Consider the following 23277-nt stretch of genomic DNA (forward strand, 5'->3'; position numbering starts at 1 on the left):
CTAAAATTTTGTGGAGTCATGGGATTCCTTTCACAAACACTAGAAACAGGTCAGCAATACAAAGGGCTTCAGGAATTGGCTTAAATTGCTGCTGTTATACGCCTACTCTTATGGCGTAAGGCAGATTAGGAGCCATCATAGGCTTTGCAGTTGGTGGCACCAATCCTTTCTCCTTCTGTCTTTTGAAAAATCCTGATCTGCAGGAACACCTACTGATCTCTGCTGGCTAGTAAAAGGCAGTGATGAATGGAATTACAAAGCGAGCTTTTAAACCAGAGCTAAACAGGGGATTTGGGAGCATTAGTATCCCAATTCCCGTTATATTTCCAGCACCAGATACTCCCTCTCATACTAGACACTCCAGTATTTCCAGTACAAACCAGTGTCCTTTCCCCATGTACATCCAGTAAGATTCTGGAAAGTGTCTTGGTTTGTTCAACTTCATTAATCAGCAACCTAAACCTGTAGTCCCAATCCCACTTACCTGAGACAAATATCCATGGAATTTTATTGAAGTTACTTCTGAGTAGTCATAATTTGGTTTGTACTGAGAGCTATTTCTACCATGCTAGAAGTCTTAAAATGAAACTTCAAATATCCCTTGATAATATCATAGCTTCCGTTCCATTTCCAAGGGGATTGTACTGTGAATACCTCATCTGGTATTAAGACCCTCTCTACTAGAAACACAATTACACTCCCAGTTATTTTAAAATTTTAATATCAAGGGTAATGATAATAATTGAATGCAGATGATTAATTGAAGGGAAATCCTTTTTGAACAGCATCTGCTTGGAAATTAATTGTTGGTAAATTTACTGCAGAGGGATTAACTGATTTGGGGTAATCTGGAAGTCATGTGAAATTTAATTGAATAAATTTGTGGGGATCTGTATGGGAATTTAATTGACTTCTGTAAAATTTAATTCTGAAAATTATTTCAAAGTTTGCACCAGTAAATATGAATGAAGATATACACCTTTTATACCATCGTGTGTCTTCTTTTGCATAGTGCACATACCCTTTTATGATGATGCCTGTGGTTACACAAGCAGCTACTATAGGAACTTTTCTTGGGATCATTTAGAAGTAAATTCTAAGTGTAGACCAGGAAATGACCTATCCAGATAATGATGTGGTTCCCTCTTCCTAATTAATTTATTTTTCCTCTGTCGGAGGAGTGAAGTGAATACGCAATATGGAGCCTAGGACGATGGAGGAAGAGATATAATCCCCCACTCTCCTTATGCTCTCTGTGTCCTTTGCTTTTCTCTCCGCTAGTCTCTCTGGCCAGATAATCAGTGGTTTGTTTGGCAGCTATATTATGAGGTGCTGCACGGAACCTTCTTATCTCCAGTGCTATTTAATATCTACACAAAGCCACATGGAGTGGTCATTAGGAGATTCAGGGCAACGTGCCATCAGTATGATGATGATGATGACACCCAGGTCTACTTCTCCATATCATCTGAATCAGGAGTAGTTGTGCAAATACTGAGCCACTGCCTGCATGCAGTTGTAAGATGAATGAAGGAGAACAAGCTGAACAAATTTGAACCCTGGCAAGACACAAGGACTGTGGTTAAGCAGCTCCTGTGTCTGAGAAATTGGCCAATTCCTGACCCTAGATGGGGTTTTACTCCAAACTCTCTTCAGAACCAGGACTGTTGCTGGCTGAGTCAGCCTCAGTTTGGCAGAGGTAAAACAAGTGTTTAAAACAATGTTTCAGTCACATGACTCTTTTGACGTGGCTGAGTAGATCAGGGTTAGGATACAACCTAAGTCCCCCTCTCTGATCCGTCTCTCACAACACCCCCAGAATTCCTCTTTTAGGGGGATTATGCTGTCTGAAGTTCCATTGGGCTCATCTCAGCCAGCTAGGTCCTGGCTCCATCAGGATGGGAAGATATGCTGATGTAGCACATCTGTACCAGTAACCTCCAAGTTCACCTAGAAGCCCACTGTTTCCTCACCCCACTAATCCCAGCAGATCTTGCTATAGGATTGTGTCATTATAAGAAGCTTTCTTTCTGTGAGGATGAACTATGAGGGGAGAATCATTCTTTAAAAAGGTTTGTCAACTGTACTGAACAGTTAGATATCTGCTCAGGTAACAAAAGATACCCCACACACACACACACACACACAAACACAAACACACTGCACAACACCAAAATGCTGAAAATGCTGAACTTGGCTCCATTAAAAATGTTGGGCGATGTTCTAGCAAAGAAAATGACAGCCAAGCTGACCAGAGCCAGGAATCTCTAATTATCTAAGCACAGAATAAAATGTAGGGATGGGTCTTTCATTACATTCAACCACAATTTCTTCAGCTAAAGACTGTGTGTAAAGTAGGGGGTATGGCATAGTTTCTCCTGCCCTGTGCAAGTTTCATTGCTCTTTCCAACCACAGAAGGGTCTGGAGATAAACAGCTGAAAGCCTGCTTCTGAGAGTTATCTCTTTTATATAAGCTGTTTCTACTTCACGCAGCAATCCAATGAAGACAGTGTTTCTGCATATACAGTAGCTACAGTGACCTGTGCTCTAGCAATCTCCATACTGAACTATTGTAATACCCTTTACAAGAAGCTGCCCTTGAAGATGGTCTAGAGGTTGCAACTAATGCAGAATGCACCTCCCAGAGTACTGATTACCATAACTGATCATGCATATATAGCACTGATGTAATGGGAATGGCACTGCTTGTGAATCCATTTGTGAGCCCAGCTCAAGATACTTGATGCTGACATATAGCCCTACATGATTAGTAGTCAGGGATGATGGCAGCTGGAGTCCAATAACACCTGGACAAGCATAAATTCCCTATTCCTATGGCTTCATCCCAAGGCTTTAGTTTTCTGAATGTATTTTCTTACTCAGTGTCATTCTATGCCCAGTTGTTGATCTTGATCCCAGAAAGAAACAGCCCTGAGATAATACCCAGCCAACATGTTTTCTTCTGCTGTTCTGCTCTCTATGAGCAGAGCACTCTGGGAAGCTGATTTATAATTACCTTATAATTATGTCAAATTACAGTAATTCTTTCTTCACAATGACAACATGGATTTTCAGAGACTAGATTCATAATAAGTAATCAAGATGAAAATACATATAAAACCCTATTTATGTGCTTTTCAGAGCTTGGGTGTGTGGATTGTGGACAGGAAGAGCAATTTTACAGGTCACATAGCGGCTTCAGGAGAGCGTAGAAACAAATCTGTTCTGAACCAGCTGATACTAGATAATAATGAATTAGTCTGGAAGAGTGGATTTGCTTCAGTAGAAAAGAGTTCACTTTTATGTGCAATGCTGTTGTTGCTGCTTTGGCTACTGATGTTAACAATGACATTTCTTCCCCAGATTGAGAGCAAGGCACATCCACCTACTTGCAGTGTGAACAATCCCCTACAGATCCCACATGAGTATTATGAGCAGGGCGACCTCATCATTGGTGGTATCTCTTCTCAGTTCTTCTCTTTCTTTAACACTATAACCTTTGATGTACACCCCAATGCAATGTTTGTTGGAGAATCTCTGTAAGTATCTTTCTTCCATGAGATGTCCATAAGGAGATCGTTGGGAGTTTTTGTTATGATTCCAAATGATAGATAAATGGGTTGTATCCAAAGCAAGTCCTACCTGAAGTAGACCCTCTGAAATTAATGAACCTAATTCAGTAACGTTCATTAAGTTTGACTGGACTAGCATTGCATAGAGCACAATGTTCAGAAATAAGTCACTGTGTATTTAAAATACATTTTTATATTAACAAAATATGTTTTCCATGATTCATGTGTGTATATGGGAGTTAGAAAATATATGTGCACACCCTTGTTCCCCTTTGCATTTTGCCTTTCCCTCCCCTGCTTTATCTATAGTCCCCTGATCTGAAACCTCACTGCCTGGGGTTGGGTGTGTGTAAATTTCATATGGTTTTGAAGCATTTAAAGATGTAATAATGATAATGTGCAGAACAGGCCTTTTCAAGCATTACAGCCTTGTAGTGGCAATGCAGGTACAGTGGGGTTTCACATTTAACCCAATCCTCAAGGCCCCTCAAATTCTCCTGGCCCCAGCAGGGAGCCTTTTAAGTCCATGGATGCTCTACTGGTGATTCAGAACCCTGGAATATCTGTGTTCTCAATTACATGAGGATTGCACAAATACAAAAGGCTCCCTGCTAAAGAAAATCATCACTCTCGTGATGAGAAGGGATGAAACAGTCATTACCTTGTGTTATTCTTAATTGGGTCATTGGGTACAAGTCAAAACAGACAGTCTTGCAGGTTCCCACAGTACCATGTTTCCTATGTCATTAATGCCTGCAGAGTTCTCTGTAACAACCATGTGAACTCGACAAGTAGGTCATGAGGTCTAGCAAGTTTATGTTATAACCTGCACTCTCATTTCAGTGTAGTGATAAAATACTACCAGTATGTCCTGGCCTTCGTGTATGCAGTTAAGGAGATCAATGAGGATCCCAGGATTTTACCAAATGTTACATTGGGATTCCACATCTATGACAGCTACTTCAATGAAAAGTTGACATTTCAAACCACTCTGAACCTTCTTTTTAGCCAGAAAAGTGCAGTCCCCAACTACATGTGTGGCACACAGAAGAATCTGATAGCTGCCATTGGAGGACTTGATGCTGAAACCTCACTTTACATGGCTACCATCTTAGGCACCTATAAGATTCCTCAGGTACGGTGTACATGTGAGGCACATGGGTTTCAAAACCTCCCTTGTATGCTCAGAACTGGCACACACATATATGAATATGTGAAGGAGAAAAATAGAGAAGACATGAATGTGATGACAGTAGAACACCTTGCTTCATTTTGGAGCAAATCTGCTTTTTAATAAATCTCTTTAAAAAAGAGAAAAGCATATATTCTCTTTAAGGGTTTAACTTTCTTAATGATCATGAACATCTCTGCAGCAGATGTCTGTCTGGAAATGGGAGGAGGGGACCTCTTTAATCAACGTATAAATTATAATCAGAAAGTTGCACTGAAATATGTAATGGTATAAGCAGAAATGGTGCATAAAGTTAAAGGGGAGAGATGGAAGAGATGTCTTGTGGAGTATCTTGCCAAGTTCCAAATAGTACATAAAACAACACAGAAAGTTGTTATATACTGAATCAGTCTATCAACTCAGTTTTGTCAACAATGACCAGAGGTTTTTCTGCAGTACTTCAGATAAGGATCTCTCCAAGCCCTACTGCAAGATTCCAGGAATTGAACCTGGAACATTTCCCATGCCAAACATGTGTTCTACCATTCAACAATTGCCTTTCCACCTAAAAATGATAATAATAAAAATCAGTAGTATGCACTTGGAAGGAATGATTGGGGCCATAAGCAGCAACACTCAAGTCCTTCTCCTACAGCACACGATGGAGAATCTGGTGAAAATTCCCATTATATCATGTTAACATATAACTCGATGTATTATGCCAATAAAGGCTGAATGAATGAATGAATGAATGAATGAATGAATACAGCTCCATGTATTGTGGACAAAACAGATAAAAAGCAAAGCAAAATTAATAAGAAAAGAGAAGAACATCTAAAGAAAGAGGGGGGTTTGCCCTGCCGGACTTAAGACTCTACTATGAATCGGCAGCTTTCTGCTGGTTAAAAGATTGGCTACTTCTTGAAAACGCAGACATTCTAGATTTGGAAGGATTTGATAATAACTTTGGTTGGCATGCATATATCTGGTATGACAAGGTTAAAGTGTATAAGGGTTTTAAAAATCACATTGTCAGGAAAGCACTATATAATGTTTGGATACGGTACAAAGATTTATTGGAAAATAAAACTCCCAGGTGGCTCTCACCTATGGAGGCCAAGGAGGTAAAGAAACTTAATATGAGAACTAATTGGCCGAAATATTCTGAAATTTTAGAACAAGAAGGTGGCGAATTTAGATTACAAAGCTATGAGAAAATAAATTCCAAGGTACGAGATTGGCTCCATTATTTTCAAATAATGGAGGCCTACAAACAAGACAGGAAAATTGGTTTCCAGGTGGAGAAATCGAAACTAGAAACAGAACTGTTAGAACCCAATACTAAGAATTTATCAAGAATGTATAACTTGCTGTTGAAGTGGAATACATTAGATGAGACAGTGAAGTCCGCTATGGTTAAATGGGCACAGGACATAGGTCATGACTTTATGTTTGCTGACTGGGAGCAGTTATGGACCACAGGTATTAAATTCACGGCATGTAATGCCTTACGAGAAAACATTATGAAAATGATTTATAGGTGGTACATGACCCCAGTCAAGCTTGCGAAGATTTATCATCTGCCCAATAACAAATGTTGGAAATGTAAGGAGACTGAAGGTACCTTTTTCCACCTTTGGTGGACCTGCCCAAAGATTAAGGCCTTCTGGGAAATGATTTATAATGAAATTAAGAAAGTGCTTAAGTGCACCTTTAACAAGAAACCAGAGGCATTTCTCTTGGGTATGGTCGGCCAGTTGGTGCCGAAGAAGGATAAGAATTTCTTTTTGTACGCTACTACGGCAGCAAGGATTCTTCTAGCAAAGTATTGGAAGACACAAGAGCTACCCACGCTGGAGGAATGGCAGGCGAAAGTGATTGACTTTATAGGATTGGCAGAAATGACCGGCAGAATCCGCGACCAAGAGAAAGAGACTGTGGAAGAAGATTGGAAGAAATTTAAGATGTATCTTAAGAACTATTATAAAATTGAGGAGTGCTAAAATGCTGAGGGAAAAGAAGACGTAGAATTGCAGCGGAAAATTGTGTTTAATTTTAGGGTGGAATTGAAAAAGAGAATGAATTTACATTTAATTGGTTAAGAAGGGTTGCTGAATAATGGTTTAAAATTAAGGATGCAAAAAGGGAAAGGTATGGGGAAGTCCGGGAAAAGAGGGTTATGGAAATAAGGTTAAGAAAATATGATTTTTTGTGTTTGTTTTTATGTTGTTTTTGTTTATGTTAAAAAATTTGGAAATTAATAAAAATTTTATTCAAAAAAAAAAAAAAAGAGAAGAACAGAGGACAAATGGAGCATATCTTTACTACTCCATTCTAAAAGCACACTTGGGCTGCCTACAACCTCCTCATTTGCTCTTTGTTGCATTCAAGCAACATACAAAAAAAGAACCATCAATATGACAGAAAAGGATGAAATTAAACACAGTATCAGTAATATATAAAAAAACTTATATCCATTGATAGGAGTGTTTATAATATATCAAATAAATGTTGTGCATGTGCCATTTTCTGGCAATTTTCAAGAAATGGTACCCAATCTATTATGAAATTGTTTCATTTTTTTTTCTCCACCATTCAAACAAAGTTATTTTCGACATAAATGCATGGTCATCCGCAGCAGAAATTCACTCCTCCACTTTTTGGCATATCAGCGTCAAGTCTTTACCGCTGCAACCATAATCATTCCTTGAAATTTCAAAGGCAAATCTTTTACATAACTGTTTTTCAGTATGCAGACTTTCACTGTTAGAATCTTTTCCAATTTTGAAAATAAATTTTCTCTTGCATAGGTCTCTTACTATTTATTTGGTCCTTCTCTGAGTTCTAAGATCCAGTTCCCTTTCATCTACCGGGTGGTCCCCAACGAAGAGTATCAGTACATTGGAATCGTTCAATTACTTCTGCGTTTCGAGTGGACATGGGTTGGGATCATTACACTGGATGATGATAAAGGAGAAAATTTTGTGGGAAGGTTGATGCCAAGACTTTCACAGAGTGGTATCTGTACAGCATTCACTGACAAGATGCCTCCCTTGACAGACTTCTCTGAAATGCATGAAGTGTACATGAAGGCAGAGAATATTTCTCATTTTTTCAAGAACAACTCAGTCAATGCAATTGTTGTATATGCAGAAACTCACTCCACATTGGGTTTGAAATACATGCTAGTACAAGCGGACGATACGGCAGAGTCTCTAGGCAGAGTTTGGATTCTGACAGCGCAGTGGGACTTCCCAGCACTGCAGTTTCATAGGAACTGGGACTTAGAAGTCTTCCAAGGAGCGTTGTCTTTTGCAGTTCACTCCACTGAGATACAGGAATTCAAAAAATTCCTTCTGACCTTAAATCCCCACTCACCCACTGGAGATGATTTCATCCAAGATTTCTGGGAACAAGCTTTTGACTGTGTATTTTTAGATTCCCCTGTGGATGGGGAGAACGATGGAACCTGCACTGGGAAGGAGAAGCTGGAGAGTCTTTCTGGACCATTTTTTGAAATGAGCATGACTCCCCAAAGCTACAGTATATACAATGCTGTTTATGTCATAGCACATGCTTTACACACCATGTACTCAATGAAGTCCAAGCCCAGACCAAACCCGCAACCATGGCAGGTACTACCTCTTTAACCAAAATATTTTGAGGGACATGAGTAGAAAGAAAGGTGGTGTTCTAGATTATGCTACATAGGCATGGTTCTCCTGCCCCCACCCCCCTCACTGCTAGCTTCCTTAAGAGGACAATACCCCATCACCCATCAACTTCCAGTGTAGTCTAGTGGAAGTCATGATGTGCCCTCTGCCTCATGCAGCAAAATGTCTAAGGGCATGTCATGATGTCCTCTGCCTTATGCAGCAAAATGTCTTGGACTAGCACTTTGCACTGACTAGAGGTAATAATACAGGTGGTGACCCATATGAAATGGTTGTTTCTTGTATTAGAAGCTCAGTTCCTGGCCCTGCATGCATCCACAGAATGCATATAAGTGCACCCTGCATCATTCTGCCACATTCCACCTCACCCCGTTGAGCCCCTTTCCGCTCCTGTTCCACCTTCCATACATCAGCAATTGCACATCAACTGAACATACCTGTACTCAAAAGTGATTAATGACAGACTCGCGTTAATATCTTGAGTTTCTGGTCTAATCAAAGAGCTGGCTTTTTACTTGAAAACGTTTCTATGGCCATCCTGCACATGAGGTAAAGTGAGGCAACCGCATCAGGAGGAAGGGTCCACCCAGTGTAGCAGATCCTGATGTAGATATTTCTATCTTCACCCTTGCTCCCAACATAGATCTTCCATCTTCATCCTCTTCTCAAGTGGGGAGGGGCGCTATTCGGGGGTATGCCTCGTGTGTCAAAATTTCTTGCCCAGCCCTATGGTCCAGAACCATGATGTCTCAAACACTCCCTTCTCCAATACAAACTTATTTGTTCATGCATGTCAACAATGGAGTCCTTCCTCTGTATGTCCCCAAACTGTGCCATGTCTCATAACCATGCACCAACAGCAACTGAGCAACTTCGTAGAACAAACCCTCGACCTTGGAACTCTCTTCTACCTGTCTCATTTCTGTGGTTCAGTTGACAATTTAAAATGATCCTGCTTCTGGTGGCATTTGGGATGACTTATTACATTTGAGACTCTTGCTGTTTTCTGGCTACTTTTGTTTAAAATTGACTTTCATGTTAATTATGTTTTATCTGTTGTTTTATGTTCATATTAACACCATGCTCATAATTGTCAGACTTAGTGCATGCTATTTAGAATGCTGATCAAATAGGGTTGTCAATCCGACAGGGGTGAAAGCACTCAGGTTATAAATCACAGAGGTGGTGGAACCAGCAAGCACTTCCCTGCTCTCTTTCTCACATTTCTCATCTAATACTGAAATACGCTAGAGTGAAATTTGTAAAATGATATACTGCTCTACCTCCCATAATTTTGTAAAGGTGTTTTTGCCTCTTCAACTGTAGATTCATCCTTTCCTGAAGAGAATCTCATTTAACAACAGTGCTGGGGACCAGTTGTCTTTGGATGGGAAAGCTGAATTAGAAAGTGGATTTGATATTATAAATTGGGTTACTTTCCCTAACAAATCCTTTTCAAGGGTGAAAGTGGGAAGGATGGATCCATGGGCTTTTTCAGGCAGAGAATTCATGATTAGTGAGGAGATCATCACATGGCACAGCAAGTTTAAGCAGGTATGCTCTGATTAATGGTTATCACTGGATAACCCCTAACTATTCATGTACATCTGAGAAGTTTATATTATTATTATTGTTGTTGTTGTTGTTGTTATTATTATTATTACAATGTTATATTTTGATGGCCTGTAAAAAGACATGAGTGGAATTAATATCAGGACTGTGAAGGCCTCCTCTCTGAGCCATGTAGATCAGAGAAGTCATTTCCCAGAAATTATGAACCTGTCCTGCATGCACAGTGCTCTTTCCCAGGTCTTTGATGTCATTCAGTTAAATCTGAATCTTCCCTTGGGAACAACATGTATTCAGCTTTTCCTCCCTTATCTTTATGAATAGATGTCACCTGCTTCAGTGTGCAATGACAAATGCAGCCCAGGTTCTATTAGGAAAAAGAAAGATGGGGAACCATTCTGCTGCTATGATTGCGATCCATGTCCAGAAGAGATGATTTCTGTGGCCTTGGGTAGGTGACACAGCACATGATCATGTTAAAACATTAACACATAAAGTAGGCATGGTTCAGACTGCATCATCACTTCCAAAGCAATATAAATTATTTCAGAGATTCTTTGCAAGAAAACCAAGAGGAGTTAGCATTTATTTATTGTGCTTTCATGTTCATGCTTTCAGGATAGCGAACAGCACCTACATGCCCTTGCATTAGGTCACATTATATGTCCTCTAATGGCCGATAGATGATAGATAGATAGATAGATAGATAGATAGATGATAGATAGATAGTCCCTCACTTGTTTGGGAGAGGGAGGTATCATCATTTACTTTTTCAGACAGCGACAAGTGCATCAGATGCCCAGCAGATCAGTATCCAAATAAACACCAAGATGGATGCCTTCCCAAGATTTTAAACTTTCTGTCTTATGAGGAAGCTTTGAGCATCATTTTAGTTTTCTTGGCACTTTCATTTTCTGTGATCACAGCTTTGGTACTCGGGATATTTATTAAATACAAAAACACCCCCATCGTCAAAGCCAACAATCGAAGTCTCACCTACACTCTGCTGGTCGCTCTCCTGCTCTGCTTCCTCTGTTCATTGCTGTTCATTGGCAGACCTCAGATAGCAACCTGCCTTCTACGACAAACAACCTTTGGCATCATCTTCTCTGTGGCTGTTTCTTCTGTGTTGGCAAAAACAACCACTGTGGTTTTGGCATTCATGGCTACAAGGCCAGGGTCCAGAGTAAGGAACTGGGTGGGGAAAAAACTGGCAACTTCAATTGTTCTCTCCTGTTCTCTCATGCAAGGAGCTATTTGTACTGTATGGCTCTGTACTGCTCCTCCTTTCCCAGATTTGGACATGGACTCCTTGTCTAAAGAAATTGTAGCTGAATGTAATGAAGGGTCTGCCTCTATGTTTTACTGTGTTCTGGGATACATGGGATTCCTGGCTCTTGTCAGCTTCATTGTGGCTTTCTTTGCTAGGACATTGCCCAGCACTTTTAATGAGGCCAAGTTCATCACTTTTAGCATGTTGGTGTTTTGCAGTGTATGGGTCTCTTTTGTTCCAACTTACCTGAGCACAAAGGGAAAATACATGGTGGTGGTTGAGATCTTCTCCATCTTGGCCTCAAGTGTTGGATTGTTGGGCTGTATCTTCTTCCCCAAATGTTATATCATTGCTCTAAGGCCTGAATTGAACAGCAAGGAGCACTTAACAAGGAGAAGTAACTAAGTCATTTGAGGGTCACATGTTCCTTCATAGGCTAAAATTTTGTTGAGTCATGGGATTCCTTTTACAAATACTAGAAACAAGTCAGCAATACAAAGGGCTTCAGGAATTGGCTTAAACTGCTGTTGTTATACACCTACTCTTATGGAGTAAGGCAGATTAGGAGCCATCATAGGCTTGATAGATATAATATATAAACTATATATGAAAGATGCAAAGAAATCAGGAAATCCCTCCAAAGTCCAATCAGTGCAGTCCCTTCGATTCCCACCCCCATCCTAAAGCAGTGGATTACAGTACCACAAAAGTTATATGGAGATCACTATGTGATTTCTGATTCTAGCAACTCTTATGGCCTATTCCCAAATGACCCATGTCATCCTGTTTCCTGCAATAGATCAGAGCATACAGTTGCAGATGTGTTTTACTTCAGAAGTTGCCCATCTACTACTGTCTTTTAAGATAGTATTTCCAGTTCAAATTATCAGAAGTAATGTATGCTCCTGACTATTGAAATTAAGCTATCTTTGTTGCACACAATTCCCCTTGGGCATGCTTCGCTGGAATATTTACTTAGCCTGGTGTACAAATGATTGGGGACTGTGACTTGAAGGAGGCAGAAGCAGAGTAGCCACGCAGGTCTGACTTTGTGAGCAATTTAACAATATTCCTCTGTATCAAGATCATTTTCCAGGATGGGGATTCAGAACGGATTACAGTCTGCAGTGAAATATAGCAAGCAACACTGAACAGTAAGATTACAATGAATGCATGGTGTATAAAGAGCTTGATTCATTTTTTCTAGCACATAATATTATTTCATACATTTCTCAGTTGTAAAAAAGACACAATTGAGTCACATTCCAGTTTTAAAGATGAGGCATCTGAGGTTGACAGATAGTGAGTTTCCCCATAGCCACTGTGTGAGTCTGTAAGCTCAAGACTGAATTTGGCTTCTCCTCAGTCCAAGCGAAATGTTTACTTCAGACATGCAGTTTTCTCTAAATGATTCCACTATCAAGCACTGACTTGCCATATTCTGATTTTTAAAAAACAAACAAACTTGTTTTAAAGCTTTAGTTTTTACTGACAGTTTCAATGTATTTTTTTAAATTATTCTTTGCAAGTGTTTAGAGGTTTTGTTTACAATTAAGCCGTGTGTGTGTGTCGCGTGCATGTGTGTGCATTGTTAAAGAAATAGGTCACAGTTCAAACACTAGAAACAGAACAATTGAACCTCCAGGTGTATGGGCAGTATACTGCTTAATAACAAATGCTGGTAGCATAGAGCACCAGCTGTATCAAATCCTGTTTATGAATATCTGGCTGGCTGGGAACTGTGGGAGATTTAATGTTGAACGAAAGCACAACTAACTCAACTTTTTGTCTTGCTGCTTTCAAAATCCAAGGAGACTTTGGAATGCTTGCCTGTGCTCCATTTTTGTAAAAAGGGATTCATTACTGCTATATATTGGTCTTTCACACAAAAGGTAATACCATTTACAATGTCACCCCCAAATTGTTTTCTATCGGCAGAAGGGGAGCTGTGACACTGCAGATGTTGCTGAACTACAACTTTCATCATTCCTGAACTTTGACCGTCATAACTGGGGCTGATGTGAGTTGGAGTCCAATAACATTTGCAGGGTCACAGGTTCCCTACCCCTGTTTTAAATTCAAGAAGTTGAATTTAACTGAGTTGTGGATCATTGCTAGTCATGATCTATTGCAAGAAATTAGACAGCAGCATACAGATAGACACCGAAATGATAGGCCTTCTTTCTTCTTTCTTTCTTTTTCTTTCTTTTTTTTTTTTTGTTTGTTAACTTGGGTATTCAGAGAAAGCTGCAGTTAATTTGCTTTTGACAAACATGCAGTAGCCTTAGCAGCAAACTTCACAATGCTTCATTTTTAAATCAGAGAGAGGAGACAGACTGCTTAATGAAGTCATCCTTGGAAAGTCAAGCTGCTCGGGAAAGTGGGATAAGAGGTCATGTTTTATTGATAAGAGGTCATTTATTTTATTGTTGTTAGCCGCCCTGAACCCAGCTTTGGCTGGGAGGGCGGGATATAAATAAAATTTATTATTATTATTATGTTGCAACAGAATATTATGCTAGTGCTGTTGGATAAAAGGGTAGTGCATGCCACAAAAAGTGGTGTAGAATATTTAGAGAAATTCTGCAATGAAGCCTTCTAGGGGATGCAACAGGTCAGGCGTGGTGGGATGGGAGCCATTGCAGAAAGTGGGAGAACATTCAATGAACATTTTCCAAAATATTTTTTGGGAAGAGAAAATGAAAAAGATTATTGTTCTCAGAAATTTTCTCATTAAGAAATATCTCTTCGGGGAGATGTGAGGCAAACTCTTCCATCTGTGACTGTTCCTGTCCCCCTTCTGAACTTCTACTCCTTAAATGACCTTTAATTCCCCAAGAACAAATATAGCCCCTTCCTTCCACAAACCCTCAGACTGGATCAGATATTCCTATGCTACTGAGATTTATTTGAGGCTTCTGGAAGGAAGTGTTCCATTTATTCATGGAACACTAAAGAAATAAAAGAGCTAAGAGTTTAGGATGGGGAGATGCGGCAGAGTTGGGAAAAGTGAAAGAGAATTGAAATCAGCCTCAAGGCTCCTGTGTATTAACTAATCAGAGCTGTAGTGCACTGAAAGTGCCTGTACTTGTACATGTAATTGTGTGGCTAAGTCTTACATTTCAGATCTCAAATTTGGAAGGAAAAACAAAATAGCTGAAAAATGCTACATCCATGTTTCTTCACAGATGACACTGCCACTACAGATGATCCTGAATGAAACAGCCATCACAGAATTTATCCTCCTAGGACTCTCTGACAATCCTGAGATCCAGGTCCTTCTCTTTGGTTTCTTTCTTGTAATTTATCTGGTGGCTCTTATTGGAAACATTTTAATTTTTCTCATAATCAGTTTGGACAACAGACTTCACAACCCCATGTATTTCTTTCTGGCTAATCTTTCTGTAGTGGACATTGGGTACACAACCTCCACAGTCCCTAAGATGCTGATAAATTACCTCTCTCAAGACAAGAGTATTTCCCTAGCTGGCTGCTTCTCTCAGATGTACTTCTTCATCTCCTTTGGTGGCATCGAGTGCCTTCTGCTGGGTGTCATGGCATATGACCGCTACGCAGCCATTTGCCACCCACTGCACTATAGTGTGCTCATGAGCCGAAAAGTGTGTGCCTGGCTCGCAGCAGCTGCTTGGATCCTTGGCTTGTCTAACTCAGGTGTGCACTCAGGCCTGATGTCCCATTTGTCCTTCTGTCGGGACAATGTCATCCAGCACTTTTTCTGTGACATCCCACCCCTATTCCAGCTCTCCTGTTCTGACACTCAGGTCAATCAGATTGCTACTTTTGTGGTGGGTGGAGGTGTGATCATGGGTTCCTTCCTGGTTACTCTGGTATCTTATGTCTACATAGTCTTGACCATCCTAAGGATCCGCACCAAAGAAGGGCGGCTCAAGGCATTTTCCACCTGTGCTTCACACTTAACTGTAGTCAACATTTATTTTGGTACCATCATCTTCACATACATTCGTCCCAACTCCACTTACTCCCAGGAGCAGGACCGGGCATTGCCTGTGCTCTATGGGATCCTCACCCCAATGCTTAATCCAATCATCTACAGCTTAAGAAACAAGGATGTGCAAGGGGCTTTCCGAAAAGTCATGCAAAGGACTTGATAGAAGAAGGTGCTGAATTTTCAGAACCCACATGAATGTCAGTTTCCCATGCTTTTTTCTTTAGACAGGCCTTGGTTACACCTCACGACAAAAAAACTGAGAAGCTCTGTTTTGCTTGGAATGCCAGTGAGTGGGCACATTAAAATATTAAGCAATATTTACAGTGTTCATATCTATTGTTGTCATTGACTAAAGCAGAGTAGCCACCTAAAAGTGGGAAAGTCTATTTTGCTCTTGGATCATTCCATACGAAATGCACACTAGCCTCCCTTTGTGAATAATGGCTAGTGTGTAGACAGGTATGTGCACCCATGCAATTTACATCGAGTATAAACAAAAGAGGAATAGAATGTGGAAAGATGAATCATGCCATAAGGATTTTTTTAAAAGATAGTTATCCATTTTAAGCAGATGTGAATGGGTATGTCCCAGCCAAAGTTAGCTACTTTAACATCTCACGGCTGTGAATAGGAAACTCAGATCTCTTGCTTAACTTTTCCCCTTTGAAATCAATATAATTTGCATGCTCCTCCAAAATTCTAAATGTCTTTGTAAAGGGCCCCTGAAGAGCTCCCTAGAGCATTCCTGAAATATTTTGCCAGCTTTCTTTTTTATATGTTCTCAGAATATAATGGGAAATCAAATGGATTTTCCACAACAAAAACATGCTTAGATTCAAGCTTTAATTTAAACAACTCTCTCATCCAGGCATAGTGAGAATGCTTGCTTTCAAATCCAAATGCCTTTTGCAAGTTTTCATCCCAGCAGCTGTATCACCTCTCTTAGTGTTAACCACTTGAGTACAGTGGTACCTCGGGTTAAGAACTTAATTTGTTCTGGAGGTCCATTCTTAACCTGAAACTGATCTTAACCTGAGGTACCACTTTAGCTAATGGGGCCTCCTGCTATCGCCGTGCAACCACCGCATGATTTCTGTTCTCATCCTGAAGCAAAGTTCTTAACCCGGGGTACTATTTCTGGGTTAGTGGAGTCTGTAACCTGAAGCATCTGTAACCTGAAGCGTCTGTAACCCGAGGTACCACTGTACCTGAAATACTATCCAGAATAATAAAGGTAAAGGTACCCCTGCCCATACGGGCCAGTCTTGACAGACTCTGGGGTTGTGCGCCCATCTCACTTAAGAGGCCAGGGGCCAGCGCTGTCCAGAGACACTTCCAGGTCACGTGGCCAGCGTGACATCGCTGCTCTGGCCAGAGCCAGAGCCAGAGCCAGAGCCGCACACAGAAACGCCGTTTACCTTCCCGCTGGTAAGCGGTCCCTATTTATCTACTTGCACCCGGAGGTGCTTTCGAACTGCTAGGTTGGCAGGCGCTGGGACCGAGCAGCGGGAGCGCACCCCGCCGCAGGGATTCGAACCGCCGACCTTTCGATCGGCAAGCCCTAGGCGCTGAGGCTTTAACCCACAGCGCCACCTGCGTCCCACATCCAGAATAATAGACACTGCTAAATTATGCTTCAGTTGCCATTTCCTGGTGTGGAACCAGAGGGTTGGGGTCTGTTTTCTAAGCCCATGCAGCTCAGTTACTTGACAAGCTGGCATAGGACACTATTTGAAAAGGTTGTTTTCCCCTCTGCCAACCTTTGGCAGAGCAGCAGCGACAACATCCCTGATGCTGAAACGGGTTTAGCTTTGGTGTAACTTTATGCCAGCTTCATTACACTGACTTGCTTTATGCTAGTAAAATGGTTGGCCAGTGTGGTGTAGTGGTTAAGAGTGGTAGTCCCGTAATCTGGGGAACTGGGTTCGCGTCTCCGCTCCTCCACATGCAGCTGCTGGGTGACCTTGGGCTAGTCACACTTCTCTGAAGTCTCTCAGCCCCACTCACCTCACAGCAGTGGCGTAGCGTGGGGGGTGCAGGGGGGGCCAGCTGCATCGGGCGCAACATCTGGGTGGGGGGCGCGCTCGCACTTGCAGCTCTCTGCTCCCTGCTAAAATCCACGGGTTAGGGGGCGCAAATTACTTGCCTTGCCCCGGGTGCTGACAACCCACGCTACGTCACTGCCTCACAGAGTGTTTGTTGTGGGGGAGGAAGGGAAAGGAGAATGTTAGCTGCTTTGAGACTCCTTAAAGGGAGTGAAAGGCGGGATATCAAATCCAAACTCTTCTTCTTCTTCTTCTTCTTGGCTACTAATGCAGTGTTAAAATAATTTATTTTCATACAGTCATACCTTGGGATGAATACGCTTCGGGTTAGGCAAATTTGGGTTGCGCTCCGCGGTGACCCGGAAGTAATGGAGCGTGTTACTTCCGGGTTTCGCCGTGCACGCATGCGCAGACCGTCAAAATGACATCATGTACATGCGCAGAAGCACCGAAATGCGACCCGTGCACGCGCAGACGCTCTGTCATGTCTTGCATTCCATTTGGGATGTGAACAGGGCTCCGGAACGGATCCTGTTCGCATCCCGAGGTACCACTGTATTTAATATCGGAATGTAAACTTTCAAGTTATTTTAATGGTTTATTATTATATGGCTGTAAACTTATCCTGGGATCTTATGGTGAAGGGTGGATAATAAATCCATTAAATTCATAAGTGTAAACTGTGTTCTGATTTCTGGTAAAATAAAATAAAAATAGCCTTACAAGAATTTATAATGAAGGGGCAAGAATCTGTGATCTCCAAATGTCATTGGACTCCAACTCCCATCAGCCCTAATGATCCGGAAAGCAACACCTGGTGGACCGCAGGTCCTTGTCACGGCCTTCACTGTATGGCTACTCCTAGTAGTGTATCATAAAATCCATGTGACACCACGGTGTTTGGAGTTTCTCCAAAACTGTATGCCCCTCTCCTGTGCACAAGCTGTCACCAATACACGGAGATGGGATTGGGAGCCATTGAGCAAAATGACATCATAAGGCAGTGCTGATTTAAGTACATACTACTTCTCATGATTTTTTTCTGGAAGCAAATAACACCAGAATAGTATACAAATAGTATACAAAAATAGTGAAATAGTTCTAAGCACATGGTCTGAGTTTTTAGAGAGCAAGTTCAATCACATCTGTCAGGGGCTCAGGAGCAGAGGCACAGGGGAGAGAGGAAATGGAGAGTGAAGGGGAAGAATCTGAGGGCAGCGTAGGGGAGTATGAAGGTGGCCCGAGAGATTCCATGAGCTTCTCCAGCGAATCAGAAGATTCCCAGAGGGGGGCGCCGATGGCCAGGGCAAGGGGGGTCCCAGGGGGGACACACCAGAAGCAAGGGGCCAGCGGGGACTCCCAAAGCAGCAGCGGTAGATCAGGACCAGCTCCTCCACCAGAGCGTAGTGGGGGGGAAGAGTCCCATGTATCAGGGCCAGCTTCTCCTCCAGCAGGGAGAGAAGATGAATCAGGGCTGGCCACGCCTCCATCGCAGAGTGAGGGAACGGAGGGGAAGTCAGGTCCAGCTAGCCTCTCCGAAGGGGGAAGCAGTGACAGGAGCAGTGTAACGGTCAGGAGGAAGGTTGCCGGTTGGGCGCGCGTGCCAAGTTCAAATGTACAGGCGCGCGGCACAGCAGAAAACCCGGATGGGGAACCAGGTCCTAAAGCCCGCCGGAGGCAGGGGGAAGACTCAGGGGACTCAGCGTCAGAAGAGTCTAGAAAGGGCAAGACCCCAGCGGACAGGCGGACCCAGAGGAGGAAAGAGCAAAGGAAGAGGTGGAGCAAGGCTAGAGTCTTAAACTGGTGTCTGGGGGGAGGAGATTCAGATGGAACTTCAGCGGTCTAGAGTTTAAGACGTAGAGCTGCGCGCCGCGGCTTTGAAATCGAAACTGCACTTCAATAAAGACTTTTATATATAATAACGGACTGGCGTTGGTCCTTTGTGAGCTGGGACCTCGGGCAGCTCTGACAACATCCTATCTTGATGAATTCACATGGTGAAAGCAAGTGAAGAAGGAAGTTTCACTTCACCAGAGGTGAGGGGGGGGGTGACCTAACTGATCCTAAGAATACTATTCTATGGTCTTAGCTCATTCATGCATTAACTAGCCCTAAGCTAGCTAGTTATATTTGACTGCAGTTACCCACAGGATGCCTTCTGCCCTGGCCTAGACATTCTGTGAAATTACAATGACAACTGTAGGTGAACAATAAAAGCTTATTTGCAAACAGTCTAACTGACTCACTGCTTCTTATTTACAGAACTACCAGCATTAACAGATCAAACTGCTGTGACCTCCCCTCCCACTTAGGAAGGCTCACTATCCTGACCAAAGATGGACTCCCTCAAATCTATGGAAAGACAGAATACAACAAGTGTCACAGAGTTTATCCTCATGGGATTCTCTATTGATGTGAAGAATCAGATGCTTCTCTTTGCCTTAGGACTTTCAGCCTATCTATTGACTTTGTCGGGGAATCTGGCCATCATTGTATTAATTCGGGTGGACCAGAGCCTCCACACACCCATGTACTTCCTCCTGGGAAACCTCTCTTTTATTGAGATCTGCTACACTTCCACCACAGTCCCCAAGATGCTGTGGGATCTCTTGTTGGGAGACAAGAAAATCTCCTTTGTAGGATGTGCACTGCAGATGTATTTCTTTGTCACATTGGGGGGCACAGAGTGTGTGCTTCTCTCAGCCATGGCATATGACCGCTATGCAGCTATCTGCCACCCATTGCACTACACTCTGCTCATGAGCCCACCAGTACGTAGGAGTCTGCTGGCAGTTTCATGGGCTGTTGGCAACTTCAATTCCATGGTCAACACAGCAATGGTCTTTTCCTTAAATTTCTGCCACTCCCATGAGATTGATCACTTCTTCTGTGACATACCTCCCCTTCTGCACATCTCTTGTTCTGACAAATTTGTCAGCCACCTCATAACCTTCACCATCTCTGGGTGTGTTATCATTATGCCATTCTGCCTGACCCTTCTCTCCTACGCCTTGATTGTCTCCTCGGTGCTCAAAATCCGCACAGCTCATGGTAGAATCAAGGCATTCTCCACCTGTGCTTCCCACCTCACTGTGGTGAGTATCTTCTTTGGTACTATCATTTACACCTACATATGGCCCTCCTCCACTCATTCTATGGAACAGGACCGCCTAGTTTCTGTGCTGTATGCCATCATCACACCCATGCTCAACCCCCTGATCTATAGCTTCAGGAACAAGGAAGTGCAGGGAGCACTTCAGAGAGCACTAGGGAAGAACAGATAATAGATATGGGACCAGTAAACTGAAAAGTTAAGATCCACCACAAAATTCATCAGATTAGTTTAAAAGACATTGGGTGATATCCTAAGTCAGGAGTGGCCAACATGGTGCTCTCCAGATATTGTTGGAGTACAAGTCTCATCTCTGGCTGTTGACCATGATGACTGTGGATTTTGGGAGTTGGATTCCAACAACACCATGATGACAACACTTTGACTACTCCAGTACCAAGTCCTACTGAAATCAAGGAACAAGATATTTTTATTAGATATGCCAAGTGTGACATGTAGAATAGTTAATAACATTTACAAATCAGAAGGTAGATCTAAAAATTCAACGCAGTGTACAGAATTCCTTTTGCCATGAGCCTTATTGGACAAATTAGCCTAATGCTACTGAAGTTATATGTACAGGATATCCAGCTATATATCTTCCAGTTGTTTCTACAACAACAAAGTTATCATGACAATACAGGCTGATGGAAAATCCCAATGTCAATTTTGTGTTTCAGTGGTTAGCAAAAGGTCTGATAAGATCCTCAGTGCTGATTGTACAGTATATTAAGCTGTCCTTAGAGGAAACCTTCCATGAGTAACTACTAATTCTGTCTGTAGAGATCAAGTAGTAGACATTCACACAATCCCCTAGGAACACCTCGCTGCATTATTTACTACACTTGGTGTAATGTAGTTTGCAGCTGCAACGTGGAGGAGGCAGAAATAGACCAGCAAACTACTGAAACTGGTATGTGAGATTTAAGAAAATACTATCTTTATCAACATCTTTTTCTGGAATGAGATTATGGTGTCATGGGTCTCTCTGTCCTAAGTGCTTTAAGTACCTAACAGTGCGCCTGCTGGCTACAATCAGTTCCATAATTCTCCAGAAATTTATTTGGTGAAACCTAGAAAATTATAAATTAACTTCTCGATGTTGTTTCTCACTAATAGTGTACATTTATAACATCTGCTGTTGTGCTTCAGGTACAAGGAGTCTTATAGCCCTATCATAAAAGATGGTCAAAGATGAGCAGAATGAAGGTGAACCACACAGTTGTCACAGAGTTCATCCTCCTGGGCTTATCCAGTGATCCAGCCCAACAGAAACTTCTTTTTTCCTTAGTACTTTTAATCTATCTGCTAACTTTGTTGGAAATCTAGCCATCATGACTTTGATTTGTGTGGACCGGTGCCTCCAGACACCAATGTACTTCCTCCTCGGCAACCTTTCATTCATTGAGATCTGCTACACCTCTTCCACTGTCCCAAAGATGCTCTGGAACCTCATGTCAGGAGACAGGACCATCTCCTTCACTGGCTGTGCTCTCCAGATGTATTTCTTTGTCACTTTAGGAGGCACAGAGTGTGTACTCCTCTCAGCCATGGTGTATGACCGTTATGCAGCCATCTGCCACCCGTTGCGCTACACCGTGCTGATGAGCCAGCCAACCTGTAAAGGATTGCTAACAGTTTCATGGACTGTTGGCAACTTCAACTCTATCATCAACACAGCCTTGGTTTTCTCACTTGACTTCTGTAATTCAAACCAAATAGAGCACTTTTTCTGTGACATTCCTTCCCTTTTTCACCTCTCCTGCTCTGACACAAGACTGAGCAAGCTGGTGACCTTTACAGTCTCTGGATGTGGCATTACCATGTCCTTCTTCCTAACTCTACTCTCCTACATGTTCATTGTCTTCACTGTGCTCAAAATACGTATATCTCGGAGTCGGATCAAAGCTTTCTCCACCTGTGCATCCCACCTCACTGTGGTGAGCATCTTCTATGGAACCATCATCTTCACTTACCTAACTCCATCCTCCAGCCATTCCACTGAACGGGAGCAGCTGGTCTCTGTGCTCTATGCCATCATCACCCCTCTGCTGAACCCTCTAATCTACAGCTTCAGGAACAAGGATGTGCAAAGTGCTCTTCGTAGACTGTTTGGAACACACACATAGAGAAAATGGGCCTGGAATCTTGAACAATTCAGCAAAAGAAAATCAGTAACACAAGTTGAAAAATATTTGAAATGTTTTATCCATGTGAATGTTTACACATTTTGTTATATTTATTTGTCACCATTAATGCTCTTTTTTATTCCGATCAGTAACAAAAATAGATAACCCAACCCAACAGAAGTGGGCAACCTGTGGCCCTACAGTTGTTTCTGGACTACAAATCCTATAGCCCTTTAATCATTCTATCTTGGACTGCTGGAAGTTGGAGTCCAGTAACATCTGGAGGGTCGTAGGCTCCCCACCCCTGCAATACAGCCTTAAGGTCCAGGATCATTGTCCATGGAAACATGAGGCAGTTTTCCTTTTCTGTGTTTCATGGGTTCTCCCACTCCTCCAACAACACTCCCAACAAGTCCAACAACCTTCTCATTTTTGAGGAGGAAAACCAGATAATAGAGTGCTTTGCATGTATAATCAGTGGCTTTGTGAAGTGGGAGTCAGCCCACCATCCTCTATGGTTGAAAAAGCTGGAGAGCTATTAGAATGTGGACAGGTTTGAACATTGGCTTTGGTATGTAGACCCAACAGAATCCACCCTGAACCACTAGATACAGGCATTGAAGAGTTGCTGGTTATCACCCTGAAATTGGAGTGGATGTTTCAGAAGAATTAAATGAGCTTCCCCTACCATCTCAAAAGGAAGGATTTTGCTGAAACTTTTCAATTTAGACCTACAAATGAAGAGGTGCATCCAATGTTCG

The 23277-nt window shown here is 42.1% G+C and overlaps 3 protein-coding genes across 3 annotated transcripts; all 3 read left to right on the forward strand.

The window, feature by feature from the left end:
• Window positions 1-3346: 3346 nt before the first annotated feature.
• Window positions 3347-11665, forward strand: LOC307201581 (vomeronasal type-2 receptor 26-like; the record flags this gene model as incomplete). Its single annotated transcript, XM_079950863.1, has 6 exons — window positions 3347-3540; window positions 4417-4708; window positions 7555-8379; window positions 9745-9972; window positions 10312-10438; window positions 10764-11665. The coding sequence occupies 6 exons, from the start codon at window positions 3347-3349 to the stop codon at window positions 11663-11665; spliced, it is 2568 nt and encodes an 855-aa protein (XP_079806989.1).
• Window positions 11666-14448: 2783 nt separating this feature from the next.
• Window positions 14449-15390, forward strand: LOC307200176 (olfactory receptor 5AP2-like; the record flags this gene model as incomplete). The annotated part of the gene is made up of 1 exon (XM_079948591.1): window positions 14449-15390. One exon carries the CDS (start codon window positions 14449-14451, stop codon window positions 15388-15390), a length of 942 nt encoding a protein of 313 aa, XP_079804717.1.
• Window positions 15391-19567: 4177 nt separating this feature from the next.
• On the forward strand, window positions 19568-22516 carry LOC307201582 (olfactory receptor 5F1-like; the record flags this gene model as incomplete). Its single annotated transcript, XM_079950864.1, has 2 exons — window positions 19568-19869; window positions 21827-22516. The coding sequence occupies exons 1-2, from the start codon at window positions 19612-19614 to the stop codon at window positions 22514-22516; spliced, it is 948 nt and encodes a 315-aa protein (XP_079806990.1). The 5' UTR covers window positions 19568-19611.
• Between the last annotated feature and the right edge of the window lie 761 nt (window positions 22517-23277).

Source organism: Podarcis cretensis (genome assembly GCF_951804945.1).
Source record: "Podarcis cretensis genome assembly, chromosome: 13".
NCBI lineage: Eukaryota > Metazoa > Chordata > Lepidosauria > Squamata > Lacertidae > Podarcis > Podarcis cretensis.